The sequence below is a fragment of the Doryrhamphus excisus genome, chromosome 8 (assembly GCF_030265055.1).
Source record: "Doryrhamphus excisus isolate RoL2022-K1 chromosome 8, RoL_Dexc_1.0, whole genome shotgun sequence".
NCBI lineage: Eukaryota > Metazoa > Chordata > Actinopteri > Syngnathiformes > Syngnathidae > Doryrhamphus > Doryrhamphus excisus.
Window position 1 is genome coordinate 10,106,750 of NC_080473.1, and position 22,691 is coordinate 10,129,440.

Genomic DNA, 22,691 nt, shown 5'->3' on the forward strand with positions numbered 1-22,691 from the left:
CAGTCATTTCTGTGATGGTTTACTTTAAAATGTTAGCAAAAATAATTTTTTATTGTGGTAAGAAATGCTTGAGAGCCAGATACAGTCATCAAAAGAGCCCTACCTGGCTCCCGAGCCATAGGTTCCCTACCTCTGTGCTAACCACTCGACCACTGTGCAGCCTGTAATTTAACATAACTGGCCTAAATTCAGTTCAGCTTTTCAAAATAATAACAAAAAAAATCAAAAACATATTTGCTTCTAGTTTGTTCCATATAAAAAATATTTTTTTAACTAAGCCAGTAAATGAACAGTATAAGAATAAACTCTTGTCTGTCCTCCTTCTTGTTGCAATGTGGGCCAAGACTCTATGTTCCCCTTGTACATGAACAGGAACATGCAAATGATTTCAGTTTCTGAAGTGTCCCAGCACCTTTGTCATAGTTTAGAAGAAGAAGCCATGGAGTTCATGAATTGCTATGAGACTCCTAAAATACCTCAGTGGATTCAAGGGTGAGGGCCCAATCACCAAGAGACTAGAAGATGTCCTCCAGGGGACGGTTAACTAATTAGAATGAAAATAGCACATAATTGGGTTACTATAGGGGTACTTGGTCAAATACATTATTTATTATTTTATTATTACTTTGTAGTGACGTAGTTGAAGTAAAAAAAAAAGTACTCTTTAATATTCACACAGTTGGGACCCAACCATTGTGTTAAAAGAAGAGTGATTCAGCAGAATGATATGGAGTGAGATGATACATGTAAGCTCCGCCCAGAGGCACGTCACACTTGTAGTGGGTAAAAACTGACACCCAAACGGTGCTTTCTCCGTCAGTGTTCATCCCACCACAAGAACGCACGCTTCACACTTCCTGTCAGGTGGGTACCTCTTCCTGCTTTTATTTTAATTTCTGTCAGTAGATAAACAAACAAAGAAAGCAATATGATTCATATATTGTCTTTATTACTGCTAATTTTTACTATAATAGAAGGAAGTAGAAGTTGCATGGCGGTCAGATGGTTAGCGTGCAGACCTTACATCTGGGAGACCAGGGTTTAATTCCACCCTGGGCTATCTCTGTGTGGAGTTTGCATGTTCTCCCCGTGCATGTGTGGGTTTTCTACAGGTACTCCGGTTTCCTCCCACATTCCAAAAACATGCTAGGCTAATTGGCGAGGTTAATTGGTGAGTGTGAATGGTTGTTTGTCTATATGTGCCCTGTGATTGACTGGCCACCAGTCCAGGGTGTACCCCGCCTCTCGCCCGAAGACAGCTGGGATAGGCTCCAACACCCCTGCGACCTTCCTGAGGAAAAGCGTTAGAAAATGAATGAATGAATGAATGAAGAAGGAAATAGAAGCATGTGATTTCTCCCAGGCAATCAGCATAGGGAGGTAATAATATATAGGTTTTAAAATGCATGAGAAAACCCATCATTCTTTAATTTAATTTAATTTAATTTAATTTAATTTAATTTAATTTAATTTAATTTAATTTAATTTAATGTAATTTAATGTAATTTAATGTAATTTAATGTAATTTAATTTAATTTAATTTAATTTAATTTAATTTAATTTAATTTAATTTAATTTAATTTAATTTTTTCATTCCCATTCATCCCCAATTTGAGCTACATGGAATAAAAATATTTCTCCTCTTATCATTCTTCATAGCAGTAGAGCTATTGTTTCCTCATCATGACGCACCAGTTTCCGACCCTCTCTGAGGCCCAGAAGAAAGAACTCCATGAGAACGCTCTCCGCATCGTTTCTCCAGGGAAGGGCATCCTGGCTGCAGATGAGTCAGTCGGTGTGTAAAAATTCCAATTTGTTGTTTTGCATTTGATTTGTTATGATTCAACGAGCCGTCCATCCATTGCTTGTAGGCAGCATGGCCAAGCGTCTAGCCCAAGTGGGAGTGGAGAACACCGAAGAGAACCGCAGACAGTTCCGTCAGATTCTGTTCAGTGCGGACGACCGTATCAACAGCTGCATCGGAGGAGTCATCTTCTTCCACGAGACGCTCTACCAGCACTCGGACAACGGAGTGAACTTTGTCAAAATGATCCGAGACAGAGGTATCCTGGTTGGCATCAAGGTATGTGCAATGTGCAGCATCACGATGGACGTGGTTAAGAATGGAGACACATGTTTTTTTTTTGTTTTTTGTTACTTAGGTTGACAAGGGTGTTGTTCCTCTGGCAGGAACTTGTGGAGAAACCACCACACAGGGTGAGACCCCAATCATGGTGTTTTTAGATTGAAAACATTATGGTAATGGTAATGGTTTTATTTCATTTGAACATGCATCAGATTGACAATTGAATGCATCACATAACACTGGGGAACAATATTTTTTCAACTTTCTGTTGCATTGGATTTTTTAACTGATTCTGAATGATTTTTAGGTGCTGATTTCAAATCTGAAATTAGTTTTTCTCCATAAGCTCCAGTTTTCATGCAATTTGAGATAGATGAAATAGTCTAAATATATGAACTTACGTAACCCAAATCTATGCGTTTTGAGATTATATACATAGATTCCATTCCTGTTCCAGTTTTCAAAGGTTTGCCTTCATTAAACGATAAAGACATTGGACATGATACGAACGAGGAAGACAGTTGTGACAATGAATTGCCAGAAACTGATCCGAGGAATGTTCTTCAGAGACTGAATCTCCCCCAGTCCCCAAGCCTCTTCCCCAAACTGAACTGAATGACTTAGTTCGGGATTTAGGTCTTTCAAAGAAAGCAGCTGAGCTTTTGGCATCAAGATTACAAGGCAAAAATCTTGTTGATCACACTGTTAAAGTGTCATATTACAGAAAGCGCGACCAGCTTTTTGTGACCTTCTTTTCTGAAGACAGACAGTTTGTTTACTGCCATGATATCCCAGGTCTTCTCAAAGAACTGGGTGTTCCTCACTATGATCCAACTGAATGGCGGCTCTTTATAGACAGTTCTAAACGCAGTCTCAAATGTGTTCTTTTGCATAATGGCAATGTTTACAGGGCAGTGCCTGTAGGTCATTCAGTTCATCTGCGGGAAGACTATGATGACATCAGAATGGTCATGGAATTCTTAAAATATCGTGAGCACAACTCGATCATTTGTGTAGACTTGAAAATGGTAAACTTCCTTCTTGGTCAACAGAAAGGTTTCACCAAGTTTTCATGTTTCCTCTGCATGTGGGACAGTCGAGCACGAGACAGACACTGGGTCCAGAAGGACTGGCCTGTTCGTGAAACCCTTGAAGCAGGCATGCCAAATATCACACATGACCCAATTGTTGACAGAGATAGGATCATCTTTCCTCCTCTGCACATCAAACTAAGTTTGATGAAACAATTTGTCAAGGCACTGGATACCGAAGGTGAATGTTGTCGTTCGAGAAGATCAAAGCAGGTGTGTTTGATGGCCCACAGATTCGAACCCTCATTCGTGATGATCAGTTTGTTGCCAAGATGACCGCCTTGGAGAGGGCGGCATGGTTATCCTTTGTGGCAGTCGTTTAGAACTTCCTTGGAAACAACAAGGCAGAGAACTACAATGAACTTGTGAACAGAATGCTCCTCGCTTTTCGTGCTCTCAGGTGCAACATGAGCATCAAGCTTATTTCTTGAACAGCCACCTTTACCAGTTCCCTGAAAACCTGGGGGCTGTGAGTGACGAACAAGGAGAGCGGTTCCACCAAGACCTAAAGATCATGGAAGAACGCTACCAAGGTCGCTGGGACAAAAGTATGATGGCCGACTACTGCTGGAGTATTAAACGAGATTGCCCAGATGAAGTGTACAAACGCAAAAGTTACAAACGCAAATTCCTGCCTGGCTAAAATACTGTACTGACAGAAAGTGATAAGCGTTATTAGCTGTGATTGACTCTTATCTGAAGAACGTTGTAAATTATGCTTATTTCACGTTGCGATAAAGACTGTTTTCTGAGAAACGCTTCCAGAAAAACATATGGCACTTCTAACAATGGTGTACTTTAATCTAAAATCACATTTTAATGTTCTGTTTCTTTTGCCTTGTTAAATATACTGATTTGTGGCTGACATTGCAATATCCTATAATAATGCTCGATTTTTTTCTATTTTTAATAAAAATTAAAGATTGCATAAAATCTGTAGCTTGCAGAAAAAAACTAACTTCAGATTTGAACTCAGCACACTTAAATTGACTAAAAACAAGTCTTACTTTAAATGCAACATTTTGAGTGTTCCCCAGTGTAATCAGTTCACAGTTCCACATGTCCAAAAGGAGTAGGAAGAAGCAAAGCTTATTAAATCCTACCCCTCCATCTGGTACTTTTACAATCAGTAACGGTTACATTTGTTCACTTCCTGCTTTCCTAATATAGTTTCAGTTTGTTTTTATTTTTATTTTTATTTTTATTTTTATTTTTATTTTTATTTTTATTTTTATTTTTATTTTTATTTTTATTTTTATTTTTATTTTTATTTTTATTTTTATTTTTATTTTTATTTTTATTTTTATTTTTATTTTTATTTTTATTTTTATTTTTATTTTTATTTTTTATTTTTTATTTTTTATTTTTTTTATTTCTGTCACATACCGAAGTACGAGGTGATACATTATAAAATGTAGGTCTGACTGTCTGGTCCAACTTCTCTTCCATCAACAGCAAAGACTAGCAAAAATTTCATACAAAAACTTCATAAACAATTTTTAGCTAGCTATCTGGCAACCACGGACATCAGCTAGATTTACACATCTACATGTGTCCTGAGGGACGCATCACCTGGTTCAAAGAGGACCTTCCAGACGGTGGCGTCCTAGTGCTTGTCTCCCAACCTGATGGTTGTTGGTTTGATCCTCTATCCACCTGTGATCATGTCGAAGTATCCTTGAGCAAGATGCTGAACCCCCAGTTGGTCCTGATGCTGCATCATCAGTGTCAAAGTGCTTTGCGGCTGGATCTTTTCTGATGCTAACGCAGCATTGTTGTGTTTTGGGCAGTTTTGCCAATAATATTGCTTATAATTGCTGGTTTTGGAGTTGGAATTGCAATTTTTCTACGCTGCACAAACATCGGGAGAGTACAAGAATTCTCAGCGATGGCCAGTTATTTTGTGCTCTAGATCACCAGAAGTAATAATTGCCATTAAAGGAGTACATGATTTCTTTTTTTTTTTACCCTATCACAGGTCTGGACGGCTTATCAGAACGTTGTGCCCAGTATAAAAAGGACGGTGCTGCCTTTGCAAAGTGGCGTTGTGTAATGAAGATCAGTGATGTCAATCCGTCCATATTGGCCATCACCGAAAATGCAAACGTTCTGGCTCGTTACTCCAGCATCTGCCAGCAGGTGAAGACAGAGAGCGTGATGAAATGACCGCTTAGTCACGTGTTCAATGAGACTATACCCTTTTTTTTTTTTAACCCACAGCATGGTATTGTACCCATCATTGAACCAGAGCTCTTACCCGATGGAGACCACGACCTGAAGCGCTGTCAGTACGTCACTGAGAAGGTAACACTGCACCGTATTCCTTTTATTTATCAAATCAAATTCAATCAATCTTTATTTATAAAGTGCTTTCCTGCATATAAAATGCAACACAAAGATGATATGGTGACGATTCATTGATTCATCAATTTTCGTACCGGGTTTACTCTTCAGGATCATGGGTGAGCTGGAGCCTATCCCAGCTGACTGTAATCTCAACCCATGCTTGTGTGGTTTTACTCCAAGTACTCCATGTTTGCTCCAGTCCAAAATCATGCATGTTAGTCCAGTTTAGCATGTCATGTGGAATAGGCTCCAGCTCACCTGTCACCATGAACAAGATTCATTCATTTTATATCGCTTATCCTCACGAGGGTTGCGGGGGTGCTGGAGCCTATCCCAGCTGTCTTCGGTCAAGAGGCGGGGTTCACCATGGACTAAAAACCCACGCATGCACAGGGAGAACATGCAAACTCCACACAGAGATGGCAGAGAGTGGAATTGAACTTGGGTCTTCTCGCTGTGAGGTCTGTGTGCTAACCACTTGACCGCTTCATTCATTCATTCATTTTCTCCCGCTTATCCACACGAGGGTTGCGGGGGTGCTGGAGCCTATCCCAGCTGTCTTCGGGCGAGAGGCAGGGTACACCCTGGACTGGTGGCCAGCCAATCACAGGTCACATATAGACAAACAACCATTCACACTCACATTCATACCGATGGACAATTTGGAGTCGCTAATTAACCTAGCATGTTTTTGGAATGTGGGAGGAAAACCCGGAGAACATGCAAACTCCACACGGAGATCGCCGAGGGTGGAATTGAACCCTTGGTCTCTGCGCGCTAACCACACGACCGCCGTGCAGCCCACCATGTGGTATAAATGTGATGTGAAAATATGTTGCGTTCAGGTGCTGACCGCTGTCTATAAGGCCATGTCAGACCACCACGTGTACCTTGAAGGCACCCTCCTCAAGCCCAACATGGTCACTCCCGGCCACAGCTGCCCCAAAAAGTACAGCCCGGAGGATGTTGCTATGGCAACCCTCACCGCCCTAAGTCGTACTGTTCCTCCCGCGGTGGCAGGTACGTCAAATACCAGGATGTGTACTCGGAAATAAAACGTGAAGATGAGGTACATTTGTGTCCTCTGTTAGGTGTGGCTTTCCTCTCAGGCGGTCAGAGCGAAGAGGAGGCTTCCGTGCACCTCAACGCCATCAACAACTGTCCTCTGGCCAAACCGTGGATCCTAACCTTCTCCTTCGGCCGTGCCCTGCAGGCGTCGGCGCTACGCGCCTGGAGGGGACATAAAGAGAACCAGAAAGCTGCCACTGAGCAGTTCATCAAGAGAGCCGAGGTGCGTTGTTTACTTCTGTGCAAGCTTCATATTCAATTGTTGTGGTTGTCTTATATTCTGACTTTATATGTATACATGTAAACCAACAGGTGATACAATCAAAGTGTCTCAATTGTTTGAAACCTTTTATTTACACTGTCTTTGTTCTGCACCAGGTCAACAGTCTGGCATGCCGAGGGAAGTACACGGGTGCCGAAAACTACCCGGATTCCGCTCACGGCATCTACAGCTCCTGTTATTCATACTGAGTTAACTCCTTCATCTTCATGAAAAAAGGAACTTGATAGTGATGTGATTTCATTTTATTATACACAATGTAGCCATCTTACTTGAAAATATTATGTCATGGAAATTATTGAAGGTTTGCTCTAGTCTTGCTGTTTCCTGATGCCGTTAGTGAAGTTTTAACGACATGCATCGCTCCTCAAAAATGTTACGAAAGGTCAGTGGCAGAGGGTGTAATTGGTACCTGGACTTAACTACTGTAAACAATCATATACAAAAATTCACTATAACATAGCATGGCAGGCATGCCGGGTCTATATAATACCATTATTACTGAATCAAAAAAGCCAGTTAACCCTTTATTTTTGATTAAATTGTCTCCTAACGTAAATTTCTGCAAGCAACTTTGAGTATTATGGAACTATTATGGAACCTGTGCTTTGTGGTACCTGTAAATATGGAGCTCAAAACAACAAAACAACAAAAATCTACTCTTTAGACTAAGAGAGTTAGTTACATAACACAGTTTGTGTATTATAATAAATGATACAAATGTAGAGTTACACATACAGTATTATCAGCAAGAATCACCCATAGATGCTCTTTGGTTGATTTGTTTATTGTCCAATACAAACACACACAAATAAAAATGTGTCATAAATAAACACAATAGCCCATGCACTTAATTTGTGTCTTCCTTTGTCTCATTCCAGCACACACTAATTTCACAAAAAAAGAAAATCTCTATCAATATTTGGAAATAAAATGGAAGTAAATTATCGCTTCATCCATTTTCTATACCGCTTATCCTATCGTATGCTGGAGCCTATCCCAGCGGACACCCTGGACTGGTCACCAACCAATCGCAGGGTACAAACAGGAGAAAGTTGCTAACACCTCCAGTCATCAATAACCTCACATGGACTATTTAAATAATATGTGGAATATTTAAATAATTGAATGCCTTCATTCTTCTTTTTCTGCACCGACTGAACATAAACATAATAGTTTAATCTACTATTTATACTATACAATACTATATTGTGTTATTTTGTTAACATTTTCTGTTGTCTACTTCCTAAAAACCTGCCAAGTGCATCGAAAAATTGCCATATTTACTAAATATGCTGAAAAGCAGCCAAATTGGTGTAACTCTGGCAACCCTGCTGGCCTAATCTTCCCTCCCCTCCTCAATAAATCTGACAGCACCAAACTGTGACATGATTGGTTGAACAGCGTGCACTTAGCGCGTGAACACAACATCGAGACATGATTGGTTGAACAGCAAGCTCGTGGACACTACGTCACATCATCAACATCAACACGACGTTGACTGACTTTTTTTTCTCAAAATAACTCGCTGAAGAACTCTAGCTAACTTTCGACGACAACCCGACTCTGTATAATTTATGTCGTTTTATTTCAGATGTTTGGCCATTATAAGCATCCAAATAAAAAGGTAAGCAATGATTGGGAGGTTTAATTAATTTTTAAACTACGTTTGATATATTTTCTGTCAACAGACAAAGTGAGACAAGTAAAACCACTCGTCCTGAATCAATGTAAGTAAAGTACCTCACTACTAATACTAATGCTGCTTATGTGACTTTATGTGTCATGACTTAATGAATTATCATTACATGCTTTGTAAGGCAGTTACACCTACTGTATTTATAATATTTGGGGACGTTTGCGGGCAATGGAGTGAATTAATGACACAGTGTTGATATGTGGACTTAATAATACATGACTGATAGAACATTATCTTTTCTTGTTATACCTAAAGTGGGTTGTTCGAATAAATTGGCATTTGAATGCTTAGAATGTGAAAAGGGAATTAATATGTTATACTTGACAAGAACTGATGCTGGTTTGCCCAAAGTTGGTTATCGTGTGTAGAAGTTTTATTCTATAGTAGTTCACAACTCAATACAAAGGTCTGAAAATTAGCATAATAGGTCCCCTTTCAGGTCAACTTTGATCTTAATTCCCGCCATTAGTAAGCCGTTAACTCCCCCTAGTGGAAACTAGTAGTAGTACCATTCTTAGATCCCTTGGGGAATCTAGTCGAAGTCACGATGGTCAAAAAGGTCCACTGCTGCTATAATAATACATTATTAAATAATTTTACAAGCTAGCACACCACATGATTAACCTCTAAATATAGGTTGTGTTTTATGTATGCTAACATAATAGTGGGGTGAGAATTAGAAAAATAATGTCAGGAGTGTTATGTTCGTCCTTTAATCATATGACAGGAGCTGCCGAGTTCAGCAACATGTCCTCTCGTCACCCTCATGCACTAAGCTTCATGGGTAATGTAGTACCTTAACCAACACAAGGAGCGTCTTATTGGAAAAATACTGAAATTGAAAGTGTTACAAACAGAAAAATGATATTAAAATGAGGAACGCTTCACGAATTTGCGTGTCATCCTTGCGCAGGGGCCATGCTAATCTTCTCTGTATCGTTCCAATTTTAGTATATGCGTTACCGAAGTAGCGCACCGAGGCTAAGAAAAATTGCAATATAAGTAGGTTTCCCTCTGCCAAGACCTCTACAGTCATGGTCCGCTTGTCCGGCACAACACACTGGCATGTCCTCTCGTCCGCGTGCACTAAGCTTCATGGGTAATGTAGTACCTTAACCAACACAAGTTGCGTCATATTGAAAAATAATGCATGACGGAGCCCATAGTGATCTGACGTCAGTAGTATTTGCATATATTACCCATCAGCCCTGATCAGTCTCCCACAGACTGTATTTTAAATTTCTATCTAAGCACTACTTGGCTCTGGTTTCATTTAAACAATTCCTCTATGAACAGATACACATACAGATGGTTGCAGTCTATGAATAGTTTAAGTGGCCACCATGACTGTAACGGTCATTGCACAGGGTAGCCTACTTATACTACAGTTTTTCCTTGTACTTGTGCGCTACTTCGGTAACGCATATACTAAAATTGGAACGATACAGAGAAGATTAGCATGGCCCCTGCGCAAGGATGACACGCAAATTCGTGAAGCGTTCCTCATTTTAATATCATTTTTCTCTTTGCAGCACTTTCAATTTCATTATTGTTCAATATGACACGCCTTGTGTTGGTTAAGGTACTACATTACCCATGAAGCTTAGTGCAGGAGGGTGCACGCGGGCGAGAGCACATGCCAGTGTGTTGTACCGGACAAGCGGAAATAAAGGAGTTGATACATGTTGCTGAACTCGGCAGCTCCTGTCATATGATTAAAGACGAACATAACACTCCTCGTGCACACACTCGCGGGTACCCTCATGCACTAAGCTTCATGGGTAATGTAGTACCTTAAAAAAACACAATGTTGAAAAATATGATATCAAAATGAGGAACGCTTCACGAATTTGCGTGTCATCCTTGCGCAGGGGCCATGCTAATCTTCTCTGTATCGTTCCAATTTTAGTATATGCGTTACCGAAGTAGCGCATTGGAAAAAGGAAAAATTGCAGTATAAGTAGGCTACCCTGTGCCAAGACCTCTACAGTCATGGTCCGCTTGAAATAATACAGTTGAGTAAAACAGAGTAAACGATGCATTGCAATACAATATCCATATATTCATTCAGAACTAAAACAAGGCTAAAAGCAGGGCGGGCGCAGCAGTCAGGTATATTTTAGTTCTTTGAGGGTTTTGGATGTTGTACTGTAAAGAATACTGTTGCAGTAGTCGATTCCGGATGTGATAACTGCATGGATCATGAATGTCAACTTTCTCTACAATTCTACAATTTTAGTATATGCGTTACCGCATGGATATCTGATGATTGCAGTCTATGAATATCTCAAGTGACCACCATGACTGTAGAGGTCTTGGTACAGGGCAGCCTACTTATACTGCGATTTTTCCTTGCACCAGTGCGCTACTTCGGTAACGCATATACTAAAATTGGAACGATACAGAGAAGATTAGCATGGCCCCTGCGCAAGGATGACACGCAAATTCGTGAAGCGTTCCTCATTTTCATATAATTTTTCTGTTTGTAGCACTTTCAATTTCATTATTGTTCAATATGACGCTCTTTGTGTTGGTTAAGGTACTACATTACCCATGAAGCTTAGTGCAGGAGGGTGCACGCGGACGAGAGGACATGCCAGTGTGTTGTACCGGACAAGCGGAAGTAAAGGAGTTGATACATGTTGCTGAACTCGGCAGCTCCTGTCATATGTTTAAAGGACGAACATAACACTCCTCGTGCACACACTCGCGGGTACCCTCATGCACTAAGCTTCATGGGTAATGTAGTACCCTAAACAACACAAGGAGTGTCATGTTGAAAAATATGATGATATAAAAAAATGAGGAACGCTTCACGAATTTGCGTGTCATCCTTGCGCAGGGGCCATGCTAATCTTCTCTGTATCGTTCCAATTTTAGTATATGCGTTACCGAAGTAGCGCACTTGAGCAAGGAAAAATTGCAGTATAAGTAGGCTGCCCTGTGCCAAGACCTCTACAGTCATGGTGGTCACTTGAGATATTCATAGACTGCAATCATCAGATTTCCATCCATCCATTTTTCTCTGGTAATGCGATGAAGCAGTGTGAGTAAGGAAGTCCAGAATACCCAGTCATAAATAATAATAAAAATAAAAATAATAATAATACATTTTATTTGTATAGCGCTTTTCAGAGTACTTAGAGACGCTTTATAGTAGAGAAAAAAAGAAATAGAGTTGAGTAAAAAGCGGAGCCCATTGTGAGCTGACGTCACTTGTATTTGCATATATTACCCGTCAGCCCAGATCCGTCTCCCACAGACTGTATTTAACGTTTCTATCTTAGCACTACTTGCTCTGGTTTTATATGAACAATTCCGCTATACGCAGCTGCATATACAGATGATTGCTGTCTATGAATATTTCAGTGGCTACCATGACTTTAAAAGTTACAAAAAAGGCAGCCTACTTATACTGCACATTTTCCTTCCTCAATTGCGCTACTTCGGTAACGCATATACTAAAATTGGAACGATACAGAGAAGATTAGCATGGCCCCTGCGCAAGGATGACACGCAAATTCGTGAAGCGTTCCTCATTTTAATATCATTTTTCTCTTTGCAGCACTTTCAATTTTATTATTGTTCAACATGACACTCCTTGTGTTGTTTAAGATACTACATTACCCATGAAGCTTAGTGTATGAGGGTACCCGCGAGTGTGTGCAGGAGGAGTGTTATGTTCGTCTTCAATCATATGACAGGAGCTGCCGAGTTCAGCAACATGTATCAACTCCTTTATTTCCGCTTGTCCGGTACAACACACTGGCATGTCCTCTAGTCCGCGTGCACCCTCCTGCACTAAGCTTCATTGGTAATGTAGTAACTTAACAAACACAAGGAGCATCATGTTGAAAAATATTATATAATAAAATATTATATAAAATAATTATATAAATAATATTACAGAAAAATGAGGAACGCTTCACGAATTTGCGTGTCATCCTTGCGCAGGGGCCATGCTAATCTTCTCTGTATCGTTCCAATTTTAGAATATGCGTTACCGAAGTAGCGCACTTGAGCAACGAAAAATTGCAGTATAAGTAGGCTGCCTTGTGCCATGACCGCTACAGTCATGGTGGACCAGGTTGTTCGCCTTGCACCAATCCACAAGGTGTTTCACTTCCTCCCTGTAAGCCAGTTCGTTGTTGTCCTGAATTAGTCCTGATTTTTTATTATTTATTTATGACTGGGAATTCTGGACTTCTTTTCTCACACTGCTTCATCGTATTACCAGAGAAAAATGGATGGATGTAAATCTATGTCAGGAGTGTTATGTTCGTCCTTTAAACATGACAGGAGCTGCCGAGTATCAACTCCTTTATTTCCGCTTGTCCGGTACAACACACTGGCATGTCCTCTAGTCCGCGTGCACACACTCGAGGGTACCCTCATACACTAAGCTTCATGGGTAATGTAGTACCTTAACCAACACAAGGAGCGTCATGTTGAAGAATTTGGTAGATGTGATAGTAAAATGAGGAACGCTTCACGAATTTGCGTGTCATCCTTGCGCAGGGGCCATGCTAATCTTCTCTGTATCGTTCCAATTTTAGTATATGCGTTACCGAAGTAGCGCATTAGAGCAAGGAAAAATTGCAGTATAAGTAGGCTGCCCTGTGCCAAGACCTCTACAGTCATGGTGAGATATTCATAGACTACAATCATCAGATTTCCATCCATCCATGCGGTAACGCATATACTAAAATTGGAACGATACAGAGAAGATTAGCATGGCCCCTGCGCAAGGATGACACGCAAATTCGTGAAGCGTTCCTCATTTTTCTGTTTGTAACACTTTCAATTTCGATAGATAGATAGATAGATAGATAGATAGATAGATAGATAGATAGATAGATAGATAGATAGATAGATAGATAGATAGATAGATAGATAGATAGATAGATAGATAGATAGATAGATAGATAGATAGATAGATAGATAGATAGATAGATAGATAGATAAATAGATAGATAGATAGATAGATAGATAGATAGATAGATAGATAGATAGATAGATAGATAGATAGATAGATAGATTGATAGATTGATAGATTGATAGATTGATAGATAGATTGATAGATTGATAGATAGATTGATAGATAGATTGATTGATTGATTGTTCTACAGTGGATGCTGCAGAGCCTTCTCCCCGACACCAGGTGAGAAAACAGTCCATGCTGGGGGTGTGTGGGGTCAGAGTAGATCCGACGTGCTCTTGATATGCAGCGGCTGTTTGCTATGTCCTTAATGGGGGGGAGCGGGGTCCCAATGATCTTCTCTGCTGTCGTCACCACTGTCTGCAGTAACATCCAGTCCGAGGCCTTGCAGCTCCCAGACCAGACGGAGATGGAGCTGGTCGGCAGGCTCTCGATGGTCCCTCTGTAGAAAGTGGTCAGGATAGGAGGGGAGAGGGAGGCTTTTCTCATCCGCCGCAGGAAGTGCAGTCGCTGCTGTGCCTTCTTTGCCAGAGAGGAGGCGTGGAGTGACCAGCCGAGGTTGTCTGTGATATGCACCCCCAAGTACTTGGTTGCGCTCACAACTTCTACGGCTGTGTCGTTGATGCAGAGTGGAGTGTGGCTGGGTCTGGATCTCCTGAAGTCAACCATGATCTCTTTTGTTTTGTCAACATTCAGGACCAGGTTGTTCGCCTTGCACCAATCCACAAGGTGTTTCACTTCCTCCCTGTAAGCCAGTTTGTTGTTGTCCTGAATGAGGCCCACAACTGTTGTGTTCTCCAGGTGCTGCAGGCTCAGGTGGAGAGCAGTGGAGATGGCGTCCTCAGTGATATGGTCCTCTCGAAGCATTTCATGAGGGTGGATGTAAGTGCAATGGGCCGAAAGTTGTTTAGACATGTGATTCATGATTTCTTGGGCACTGGAATTGGGCTCTAAGCTTCATGGGTAATGTAGTACCTTAACAAACACAAGGAGCATCATGTTGAAAAATATGATAGATATTATCTATATAATGGATGTAAATGGATGTAAATCTATCTAAATGGATGTAAATCTATCTCAGGAGTGTTATGTTCGTCCTTTAAACATATGACAGGAGCTGCCGAGTATCAACTCCTTTATTTCCGCTGCCCTGTACAAAGACCTCTGCAGTCATGGTGGTCACTCGAGCGCTATACAAATAAAAAGTATTATTATTATTTATTTATGACTGGGAATTCTGGACTTCTTTTCCCACACTGCTTCATCGTATTACCAGAGAAAAATGGATGGATGTAAATCTATGTCAGGAGTGTTATGTTCGTCCTTTAAACATATGACAGGAGCTGCAGAGTTCAGCAACATGTATCAACTCCTTTATTTCCGCTTGTCCGGTACAACACACTGGCATGTCCTCTAGTCCACATGCACACACTCGAGGGTACCCTCATATACTAAGCTTCATGGGTAATGTAGTACCTTAACCAACACAAGGAGCGTCATGTTGAAGAATTTGGTAGATATGATATTAAAATGAGGAACGCTTCACGAATTTGCGTGTCATCCTTGCGCAGGGGCCATGCTAATCTTCTCTGTATCGTTCCAATTTTAGTATATGCGTTACCGAAGTAGCGCACTGGGGCAAGGAAAAATTGCAGTATAAGTAGGCTGCCCTGTGCCAAGACCTCTACAGTCATGGTGGTCACTTGAGATATTCATAGACTGCAATCATCAGATTTCCATCCATCCAATTTTCTCTGGTAATGCGATGAAGCAGTGTGAGTCAGGAAGTCCAGAATTCCCAGTCATACATAAATAATAATGTTACATTTTATTCGTATAGTGCGTTTCAGAGTAGTTAAAGATGCTTTACAGTAGAAAAAAAGAAATAAAAATATAGTTGAGTAAATATCATTTTTCTGTTTGTAACACTTTAAATGTCATTATTTTTCAATATGATGCAACTTGTGTTGGTTAAGGTACTACATTACCCATGAAGCTTAGTGCAGGAGGGTGCACGCAGACGAGAGGACATGCCAGTGTGTTGTGCCGGACAAGCGGGACCATGACTGTAGAGATCTTGGCAGAGGGAAGCCTACTTATACTGCATTTTTTCTTAGCTTCAGTGCGCTACTTCGGTAACGCATATACTAAAATTGGAACGATACAGAGAAGATTAGCATGGCCCCTGCGCAAGGATGACACGCAAATTCGTGAAGCGTTCCTCATTTTAATATCATTTTTCTGTTTGCAACACTTTCGATTTCATTGGATAGACAGATAGACAGATAGACAGATAGACAGATAGATAGATAGATAGATAGATAGACTTTCTTTATTGTCATTGCACAATAACACAGCAGTGAAATTGCCAACGAAATGTCGTTGCCTGGCTCCCGGATAATAACAAATAATAGTGTGGAGAATAAATAGATGACATCAGATATGAACAATGTACAGCAAAAACAGTAATTTGTACAAATAATTTAGAATAAATAATAATAATTTAAAGTTTTGGTTGTGCGTATGGGCAGGTAGAGGGGCTTATGTGGCATTGAGCAGTCTGATGGCCAGGGGGAAGTAGCTCTCTAAACCTGGTTGTTCTACAGCAGATGCTGCAGAGCCTTCTCCTCGACACCAGGCGAGAAAACAGTCCATGCTGGGGGTGTGTGGGGTCAGAGTAGATCCGACGTGCTCTTGATATGCAGCGGCTGTTTGCTGCGTATCAAAGCATTTCGAAGCATTTCATGATGGTGGATGTAAGTGCAATGGGCCGAAAGTCGTTTAGACATGTGATGGTTCATGTGATGATTTCTTGCGCACTGGAATTATTGTGGCAGACTTGAAACACGGGGGGGACGACAGCCTGGGCCAGTGAGGTTCAACATGACGCTCCTTGTACCGCGCCTCACGCCCAAAGACAGCTGGGATAGGCTCCAGCACCCCCGCGACCCTCGTGAGGAAAAGCGGTAGAAAATGAATGAATGATGCTCCTTGTGGTGGTTAAGGTGCTCCATTACCCATGAAGCTTAGTGCAGGAGGGTGCACACGGACGAGAGAACATGCTAGTGTGTTGTACCGGACAAGCGGATATAAAGGAGTTGATACATGTTGCTGAACTCGGCAGCTCCTGTCATATGTTTAAAGGACGAACATAACACTCCTCGTGCACACACTCGCGGGTATCCTAGGGCACTAAGCTTCATGGGTAATGTAGTACCTTAACCAACACAAGTAGCGTCATGTTGAACAATAATGAAATTGAAAGTGTTACAAACAGAAAAATGATGGTAAAATGAGGAACGCTTCACGAATTTGCGTGTCATCCTTGCGCAGGGGCCATGCTAATCTTCTCTGTATCGTTCCAGTATATGTTTTAGTATATGCGTTACCGAAGTAGCGCACTGGAAAAAGGAAAAATTGCAGTATAAGTAGGCTACCCTGTGCCAAGACCTCTACAGTCATGGTCCGCTTGAAATAATACAGTTGAGTAAAACAGAGTAAACGATGCATTGAAATACAATATCCATATATTCATTCAGAACTAAAACAAGGCTAAAAGCAGGGCGGGCGCAGCAGTCAGGTATATTTTAGTTCTTTGAGGGTTTTGGATGTTGTACTGTAAAGAATACTGTTGCAGTAGTCGATTCCGGATGTGATAACTGCATGGATCATGAATGTCAACTTTCTCTACAATTCTACAATTTTAGTATATGCGTTACCGCATGGATATCTGATGATTGCAGTCTATGAATATCTCAAGTGACCACCATGACTGTAGAGGTCTTGGTACAGGGCGGCCTACTTATACTGCAATTTTTCCTTGCCCCAGTGCGCTACTTCGGTAACGCATATACTAAAATTGGAACGATACAGAGAAGATTAGCATGGCCCCTGCGCAAGGATGACACGCAAATTCGTGAAGCGTTCCTCATTTTTCTATAATATCTATCATATTTTTCAACATGATGCTGCTTGTGTTTGTTAAGTTACTATATTACCCATAAAGCTTAGTGCAGGATGGCGCATGCGGACTAGAGGACATGCAAGTGTGTTGTACCGGACAAGCGGAAGTTGAAAAATATGATATCAAAATGAGGAACGCTTCACGAATTTGCGTGTCATCCTTGCGCAGGGGCCATGCTAATCTTCTCTGTATCGTTCCAATTTTAGTATATGCGTTACCGAAGTAGCGCAACGGAGAAGGGAAAAATTGCAGTATAAGTAGGCTGCCCTCTGCTGAGACCTCTACAGTCATGGTGGTCACTTGAAATATTCATAGACTGCAATCATCTGTATGTGTAGCTGCTTATAGAGGAATTGTAGAGAAAGTTGACATTCATGATCCATGCATTTATCACATCCGGAATCGACTACTGCAACAGTATTCTTTATGGTACAACATCCAAAAATGCACGGATCATGGATGTCAACTTTCTCTACAATTCCTTTATAAGCAGCTGCACATACAGATGATTGCAGTCTATGAATATTTCAAGTGACCACCATGACTGTAGAGGTCTTGGAAGAAGGCAGCCTACTTATACTGCAAATTTTCCTTGACTAAATGCGCTACTTCGGTAACGCATATACTAAAATTGGAACGATACAGAGAAGATTAGCATGGCCTTGGTACAGGGCAGCCTACTTATACTGCGATTTTTCTGTGCTTTGTTGTGCTACTAAGGTAACACATATACTAAAATTGGAACGATATAGAGAAGATCAGCATGGCTCGCAAATTCGTGAAGCATTCCTCATTTTACTATCATTTTTCTGTTTGTAACACTTTCAATTTCATTATTGTTCAACATGACGCTACTTGTCTTGTTAATGTACTACATTACCCATGAAGCTTAGTGCAGGAGGGTGCACGCGGACTAGAGGACAACACATGCCAGTGTGTTGTACCGGACAAGCGGAAATAAAGGAGTTGATACATGTTGCTGAACTCGGCAGCTCCTGTCATATGATGAAAGATGAACATAACACTCCTCGTGCACACACTCGCGGGTACCCTCACGCACTAAGCTTCATGGGTAATGTAGTACCTTAACAAACACAAGGCGCATCATGTTGAAAAATATTATAGATATGATATCAAAATGAGGAACGCTTCACGAATTTGCGTGTCATCCTTGCGCAGGGGCCATGCTAATCTTCTCTGTATCGTTCCAATTTTAGTATATGCGTTACCGAAGTAGCGCATTTGGTCAAGGAAAAATTGCAGTATAAGTAGGCAGCCCTTGTGCCAAGACCTCTACAGTCATGGTGGTCACTTGAGATATTCATAGACTGCAATCATCAGATTTCCATCCATCCATGCGGTAACGCATATACTAAAATTGGAACGATACAGAGAAGATTAGCATGGCCCCTGCGCAAGGATGACACGCAAATTCGAGAAGCGTTCCTCATTTTTATATCATTTTTTGTTTGTAACACTTTCGATTTCATGATTTTTCAACATGACGCTCCTTGTGTTGGTTAAGGTACTACATTACCCATAGAGATTTGTACCCAGGCGTGTGTGCACGCGGACTAGAGGACATGCCAGTGTGTTGTACCGGACAAGCGGAAATAAAGGAGTTGATACATGTTGCTGAACTCGGCAGCTCCTGTCATATGTTTAAAGGACGAACATAACACTCCTGACATAGATTTCCATCCATCCATTTTTCTCTGGTAATGCGATGAAGCAGTGTGAGTAAGGAAGTCCAGAATTCCCTGTCATAAATAATAATAATACATTTTATTTGTATAGCGCTTTTCAGAGTACTTAGAGACGCTTTATAGTAGAGAAAAAAAGAAATGATAGAGTTGAGTAAAAACTGAGTAAACGATGCATTAAATTACAATATCCATACATTCGTTCAGAGCTAAAACAAGACTAAAAGCGGGGCGGGGCGCAGCAGTCAGGTATATTGTAGTTCGTTGAGGGTTTTGGATGTTGTATCGTAAAGAATACTGTTGCAGTAGTCGATTCCGGATGTGATAAATGCATGGATCATGAATGTCAACTTTCTCTACAATTCCTCTATAAGCAGCTGCACATACAGATGATTGCAGTCTATGAATATTTCAAGTGGCCACCATGACTGTAGAGGTCTTGGAAGAAGGCAGCCTACTTATACTGCAATTTTTCCTTGCCCCAGTGCGCTACTTCGGTAACGCATATACTAAAATTGGAACGATACAGAGAAGATTAGCATGGCCCCTGCGCAAGGATGACACGCAAATTCGTGAAGCGTTCCTCATTTTGATATCATATCTATCGTATTTTTCAACATGACGCTCCTTGTGTTACTACATTACCCATGAAGCTTAGTGCATGAGGGTACTCACGATTGTGTGCACGAGGAGTGTTATGTTCGTCCTTTAATCATATGACAGGAGCTGCCGAGTTCAGCAACATGTATCAACTCCTTTATTTCCGTTTGTCTGGTACAACACACTGGCATGTCCTCTCGTACGCGTGCACCCTCCTGCACTAAGCTTCATGGGTAATGTAGTACCTTAACCAAAACAAGGAGCATCATGTTGAAGAATAATGAAATTGAAAGTGCTGCTAAGAGAAAAATGATATTAAAATGAGGAACGCTTCACGAATTTGCGTGTCATCCTTGCGCAGGGGCCATGCTAATCTTCTCTGTATCGTTCCAATTTTAGTATATGCGTTACCGAAGTAGCGCATTTGGTCAAGGAAAATTTGCAGTATAAGTAGGCTGCCTTCTTCCAAGACCTCTACAGTCATGGTGGTCACTTGAAATATTCATAGACCGCAATCATCTGTATGTGTAGCTGCTTATAGAGGAATTGTAGAGAAAGTTGACATTCATGATCCATGCATTTATCACATCCGGAATCGACTACTGCAACAGTATTCTTTACAGTACAACATCCAAAACCCTCAACGAACTACAATATACCTGACTGCTGCGCCCCGCCCCGCCCCGCTTTTAGTCTTGTTTTAGCTCTGAATGAATGTATGGATATTGTATTTCGTCGTTTACTCTGTTTTTACTCAACTCTATTATTTTACTTTTTTTTTATTACTTTTTTTCTCTACTATAAAGTGTCTCTAAGTACTCTGAAAAGCGCTATACAAATAAAATGTATTATTATTATCATTTATGACTGGGAATTGGAGAAGAGAAACTGGAGCACCTGGAGAAGAGAAACACCCATGTACGGATGCTGTTCCTGGACTTCAGCTCAGCATTCAACACGATCATCCCCCAGGACCTGGTATGCAAGTTGGAGACCTCCCTGTGCAACTGGCTGCTTGACTTCGTCACGAATAGAACCCAGTTTGTCAGAGTGGGCAACATCACATCCAGCGTCATCTCCCTGAACACCGGCTCACCCCAGGGATGTGTTCTGAGCCCCCTGTTGTTTACCCTGATAACCCATGACTGTCATTTTTCTGTTTGTAGCACTTTCAATTTCATTATTGTTCAATATGACGCTCCTTGTTTTGGATAAGGTACTACATTACCCATGAAGCTTAGTGCATGAGGGTGCACGCGGACGTGTTGTGCCGGACAAGCGGACCATGACTGTAGAGGTCTTGGCAGAGGCCAGCCTACTTATACTGCAATTTTTCCTTACTCCAGTGCGCTACTTCGGTAACGCATATACTAAAATTGGAACGATACAGAGAAGATTAGCATGGCCCCTGCGCAAGGATGACACGCAAATTCGTGAAGCGTTCCTCATTTTGATATCATATCTATCGTATTTTTCAACATGACGCTCCTTGTGTTGGTTAAGGTACTACATTACTCATGAAGCTTAGTATATAAGGGTACCCTCGAGTGTGTGCATGCGGACTAGAGGACATGCCAGTGTGTTGTACCGGACAAGCGGAAATAAAGGAGTTGATACATGTTGCTGAACTCGGCAGCTCCTGTCATATGTTTAAAGGACGAACATAACACTCCTGACATAGATTTACATCCATCCATTTTTCTCTGGTAATACGATGAAGCAGTGTGAGAAAAGAAGTCCAGAATTCCCAGTCATAAATAAATAATAATAATACTTTTTATTTGTATAGCGCTCGAGTGACCACCATGACTGTAGAGGTCTTTGTACAGGGCAGCCTACTTATACTGCAATTTTTCCTTGCCCAAATGCGCTACTTCGGTAACGCATATACTAAAATTGGAACGATACAGAGAAGATTAGCATGGCCCCTGCGCAAGGATGACACGCAAATTCGTGAAGCGTTCCTCATTTTTCTATAATATCTATCATATTTTTCAACATGATGCTCCTTGTGTTTGTTAAGGTACTACATTACCCATGAAGCTTAGTGCCCAATTCCACTGCCCAAGAAATCATCCATCACATGTCTAAACAACTTTCAGCCCATTGCGCTTACATCCACCATCGTGAAATGCTTCGTGAGGGTGGTTAAAGACCATATCACCTCCATACTCCCCCCATCACTTGACCCGTTCAAATTCGCATACCAGCCAAACCGCTCCACTGAGGACGCCATCTCCACTGCTCTCCACCTGAGCCTGGAGCACCTGGAGAAGAGAAACACCCATGTACGGATGCTGTTCCTGGACTTCAGCTCAGCATTCAACACGATCATCCCCCAGGACCTGGTATGCAAGTTGGAGCCGCTGGGCCTCAAGACCTTCCTGTGCAACTGGCTGCTTGACTTCCTCACGAATAGAACCCAGTTTGTCAGAGTGGGCAACAACACATCCAGCGTCATCTCCCTTCCGCATTTTTCTGTTTGTAACACTTTCAATTTCAATAGATAGATAGATAGATAGACACAGTACAAACAGTAATTTGCACAAATAATTTAGAATAAATAATAATAATTTAAAGTTTTGGTTGTGCGTGTGGGCAGGTAGATGGGCTTATTTTGCATTGAGCAGTCTGATGGCCAGGGGGAAGTAATTGTCTCAAAACCTGGTTTTTCTACAGCGGATGCTGCAAAGCCTTCTCCCCGACGCCAGGCGAGAAAACAGTCCATGCTGGGGGTGTGTGGGGTCAGAGTAGATCTGATGTGCTCTTGATACGCATCCAGTCCGAGGCCTTGCAGCTCCCAGACCAGACGGAGATGGAGCTGGTCAGCAGGCTCTTGATGGTCCCTCTGTAGAAAGTGGTCAGGATAGGAGGGGAGAGGGAGGCTCTTCTCATCCACCGCAGGAAGTGCAGTC

The 22,691-nt window shown here is 41.4% G+C and overlaps 1 protein-coding gene, 18 non-coding genes and 4 pseudogenes across 19 annotated transcripts; 13 read left to right on the top strand and 10 right to left on the bottom strand.

The window, feature by feature from the left end:
- The first annotated feature begins 1,683 nt into the window (after window positions 1–1,683).
- aldoca (aldolase C, fructose-bisphosphate, a) lies at window positions 1,684–7,062 on the top strand. Its single transcript, XM_058079732.1, has 8 exons — window positions 1,684–1,795; window positions 1,872–2,083; window positions 2,163–2,217; window positions 5,156–5,316; window positions 5,398–5,481; window positions 6,369–6,543; window positions 6,615–6,814; window positions 6,970–7,062. Exons 1-8 carry the CDS (start codon window positions 1,684–1,686, stop codon window positions 7,060–7,062), a joined length of 1,092 nt encoding a protein of 363 aa, XP_057935715.1.
- Window positions 7,063–9,438: 2,376 nt separating this feature from the next.
- On the bottom strand, window positions 9,439–9,544 carry LOC131135164 (U6 spliceosomal RNA). Its single transcript, XR_009131554.1, has one exon. It is a non-coding gene; the product is annotated as a U6 spliceosomal RNA (small nuclear RNA).
- A 431-nt stretch (window positions 9,545–9,975) lies between these two features.
- On the top strand, window positions 9,976–10,081 carry LOC131135165 (U6 spliceosomal RNA). The gene has a single exon (XR_009131555.1). It is a non-coding gene; the product is annotated as a U6 spliceosomal RNA (small nuclear RNA).
- A 315-nt stretch (window positions 10,082–10,396) lies between these two features.
- LOC131135181 (U6 spliceosomal RNA) lies at window positions 10,397–10,502 on the bottom strand. The gene has a single exon (XR_009131571.1). It is a non-coding gene; the product is annotated as a U6 spliceosomal RNA (small nuclear RNA).
- A 430-nt stretch (window positions 10,503–10,932) lies between these two features.
- Window positions 10,933–11,038, top strand: LOC131135177 (U6 spliceosomal RNA). The gene has a single exon (XR_009131567.1). It is a non-coding gene; the product is annotated as a U6 spliceosomal RNA (small nuclear RNA).
- Window positions 11,039–11,367: 329 nt separating this feature from the next.
- On the bottom strand, window positions 11,368–11,473 carry LOC131135154 (U6 spliceosomal RNA). Its single transcript, XR_009131544.1, has one exon. It is a non-coding gene; the product is annotated as a U6 spliceosomal RNA (small nuclear RNA).
- Window positions 11,474–12,008: 535 nt separating this feature from the next.
- On the top strand, window positions 12,009–12,114 carry LOC131135166 (U6 spliceosomal RNA). Its single transcript, XR_009131556.1, has one exon. It is a non-coding gene; the product is annotated as a U6 spliceosomal RNA (small nuclear RNA).
- Window positions 12,115–12,479: 365 nt separating this feature from the next.
- On the bottom strand, window positions 12,480–12,585 carry LOC131135159 (U6 spliceosomal RNA). Its single transcript, XR_009131550.1, has one exon. It is a non-coding gene; the product is annotated as a U6 spliceosomal RNA (small nuclear RNA).
- Window positions 12,586–13,043: 458 nt separating this feature from the next.
- On the bottom strand, window positions 13,044–13,149 carry LOC131135172 (U6 spliceosomal RNA). Its single transcript, XR_009131562.1, has one exon. It is a non-coding gene; the product is annotated as a U6 spliceosomal RNA (small nuclear RNA).
- Window positions 13,150–13,257: 108 nt separating this feature from the next.
- On the top strand, window positions 13,258–13,355 carry LOC131135190 (U6 spliceosomal RNA; annotated as a pseudogene).
- Window positions 13,356–15,035: 1,680 nt separating this feature from the next.
- Window positions 15,036–15,141, bottom strand: LOC131135174 (U6 spliceosomal RNA). Its single transcript, XR_009131564.1, has one exon. It is a non-coding gene; the product is annotated as a U6 spliceosomal RNA (small nuclear RNA).
- A 492-nt stretch (window positions 15,142–15,633) lies between these two features.
- Window positions 15,634–15,739, top strand: LOC131135167 (U6 spliceosomal RNA). The gene has a single exon (XR_009131557.1). It is a non-coding gene; the product is annotated as a U6 spliceosomal RNA (small nuclear RNA).
- A 1,058-nt stretch (window positions 15,740–16,797) lies between these two features.
- LOC131135194 (U6 spliceosomal RNA) lies at window positions 16,798–16,909 on the bottom strand (annotated as a pseudogene).
- A 430-nt stretch (window positions 16,910–17,339) lies between these two features.
- Window positions 17,340–17,445, top strand: LOC131135155 (U6 spliceosomal RNA). Its single transcript, XR_009131545.1, has one exon. It is a non-coding gene; the product is annotated as a U6 spliceosomal RNA (small nuclear RNA).
- A 151-nt stretch (window positions 17,446–17,596) lies between these two features.
- LOC131135179 (U6 spliceosomal RNA) lies at window positions 17,597–17,702 on the bottom strand. The gene has a single exon (XR_009131569.1). It is a non-coding gene; the product is annotated as a U6 spliceosomal RNA (small nuclear RNA).
- A 373-nt stretch (window positions 17,703–18,075) lies between these two features.
- On the top strand, window positions 18,076–18,181 carry LOC131135197 (U6 spliceosomal RNA). Its single transcript, XR_009131581.1, has one exon. It is a non-coding gene; the product is annotated as a U6 spliceosomal RNA (small nuclear RNA).
- Window position 18,182: 1 nt separating this feature from the next.
- LOC131135199 (U6 spliceosomal RNA) lies at window positions 18,183–18,271 on the top strand (annotated as a pseudogene).
- A 336-nt stretch (window positions 18,272–18,607) lies between these two features.
- Window positions 18,608–18,713, bottom strand: LOC131135182 (U6 spliceosomal RNA). Its single transcript, XR_009131572.1, has one exon. It is a non-coding gene; the product is annotated as a U6 spliceosomal RNA (small nuclear RNA).
- Window positions 18,714–18,830: 117 nt separating this feature from the next.
- On the top strand, window positions 18,831–18,928 carry LOC131135188 (U6 spliceosomal RNA; annotated as a pseudogene).
- A 734-nt stretch (window positions 18,929–19,662) lies between these two features.
- On the top strand, window positions 19,663–19,768 carry LOC131135183 (U6 spliceosomal RNA). The gene has a single exon (XR_009131573.1). It is a non-coding gene; the product is annotated as a U6 spliceosomal RNA (small nuclear RNA).
- Window positions 19,769–20,092: 324 nt separating this feature from the next.
- On the bottom strand, window positions 20,093–20,198 carry LOC131135168 (U6 spliceosomal RNA). The gene has a single exon (XR_009131558.1). It is a non-coding gene; the product is annotated as a U6 spliceosomal RNA (small nuclear RNA).
- A 925-nt stretch (window positions 20,199–21,123) lies between these two features.
- On the top strand, window positions 21,124–21,229 carry LOC131135185 (U6 spliceosomal RNA). Its single transcript, XR_009131575.1, has one exon. It is a non-coding gene; the product is annotated as a U6 spliceosomal RNA (small nuclear RNA).
- Window positions 21,230–21,643: 414 nt separating this feature from the next.
- Window positions 21,644–21,749, top strand: LOC131135156 (U6 spliceosomal RNA). Its single transcript, XR_009131546.1, has one exon. It is a non-coding gene; the product is annotated as a U6 spliceosomal RNA (small nuclear RNA).
- Window positions 21,750–22,691: the final 942 nt, after the last annotated feature.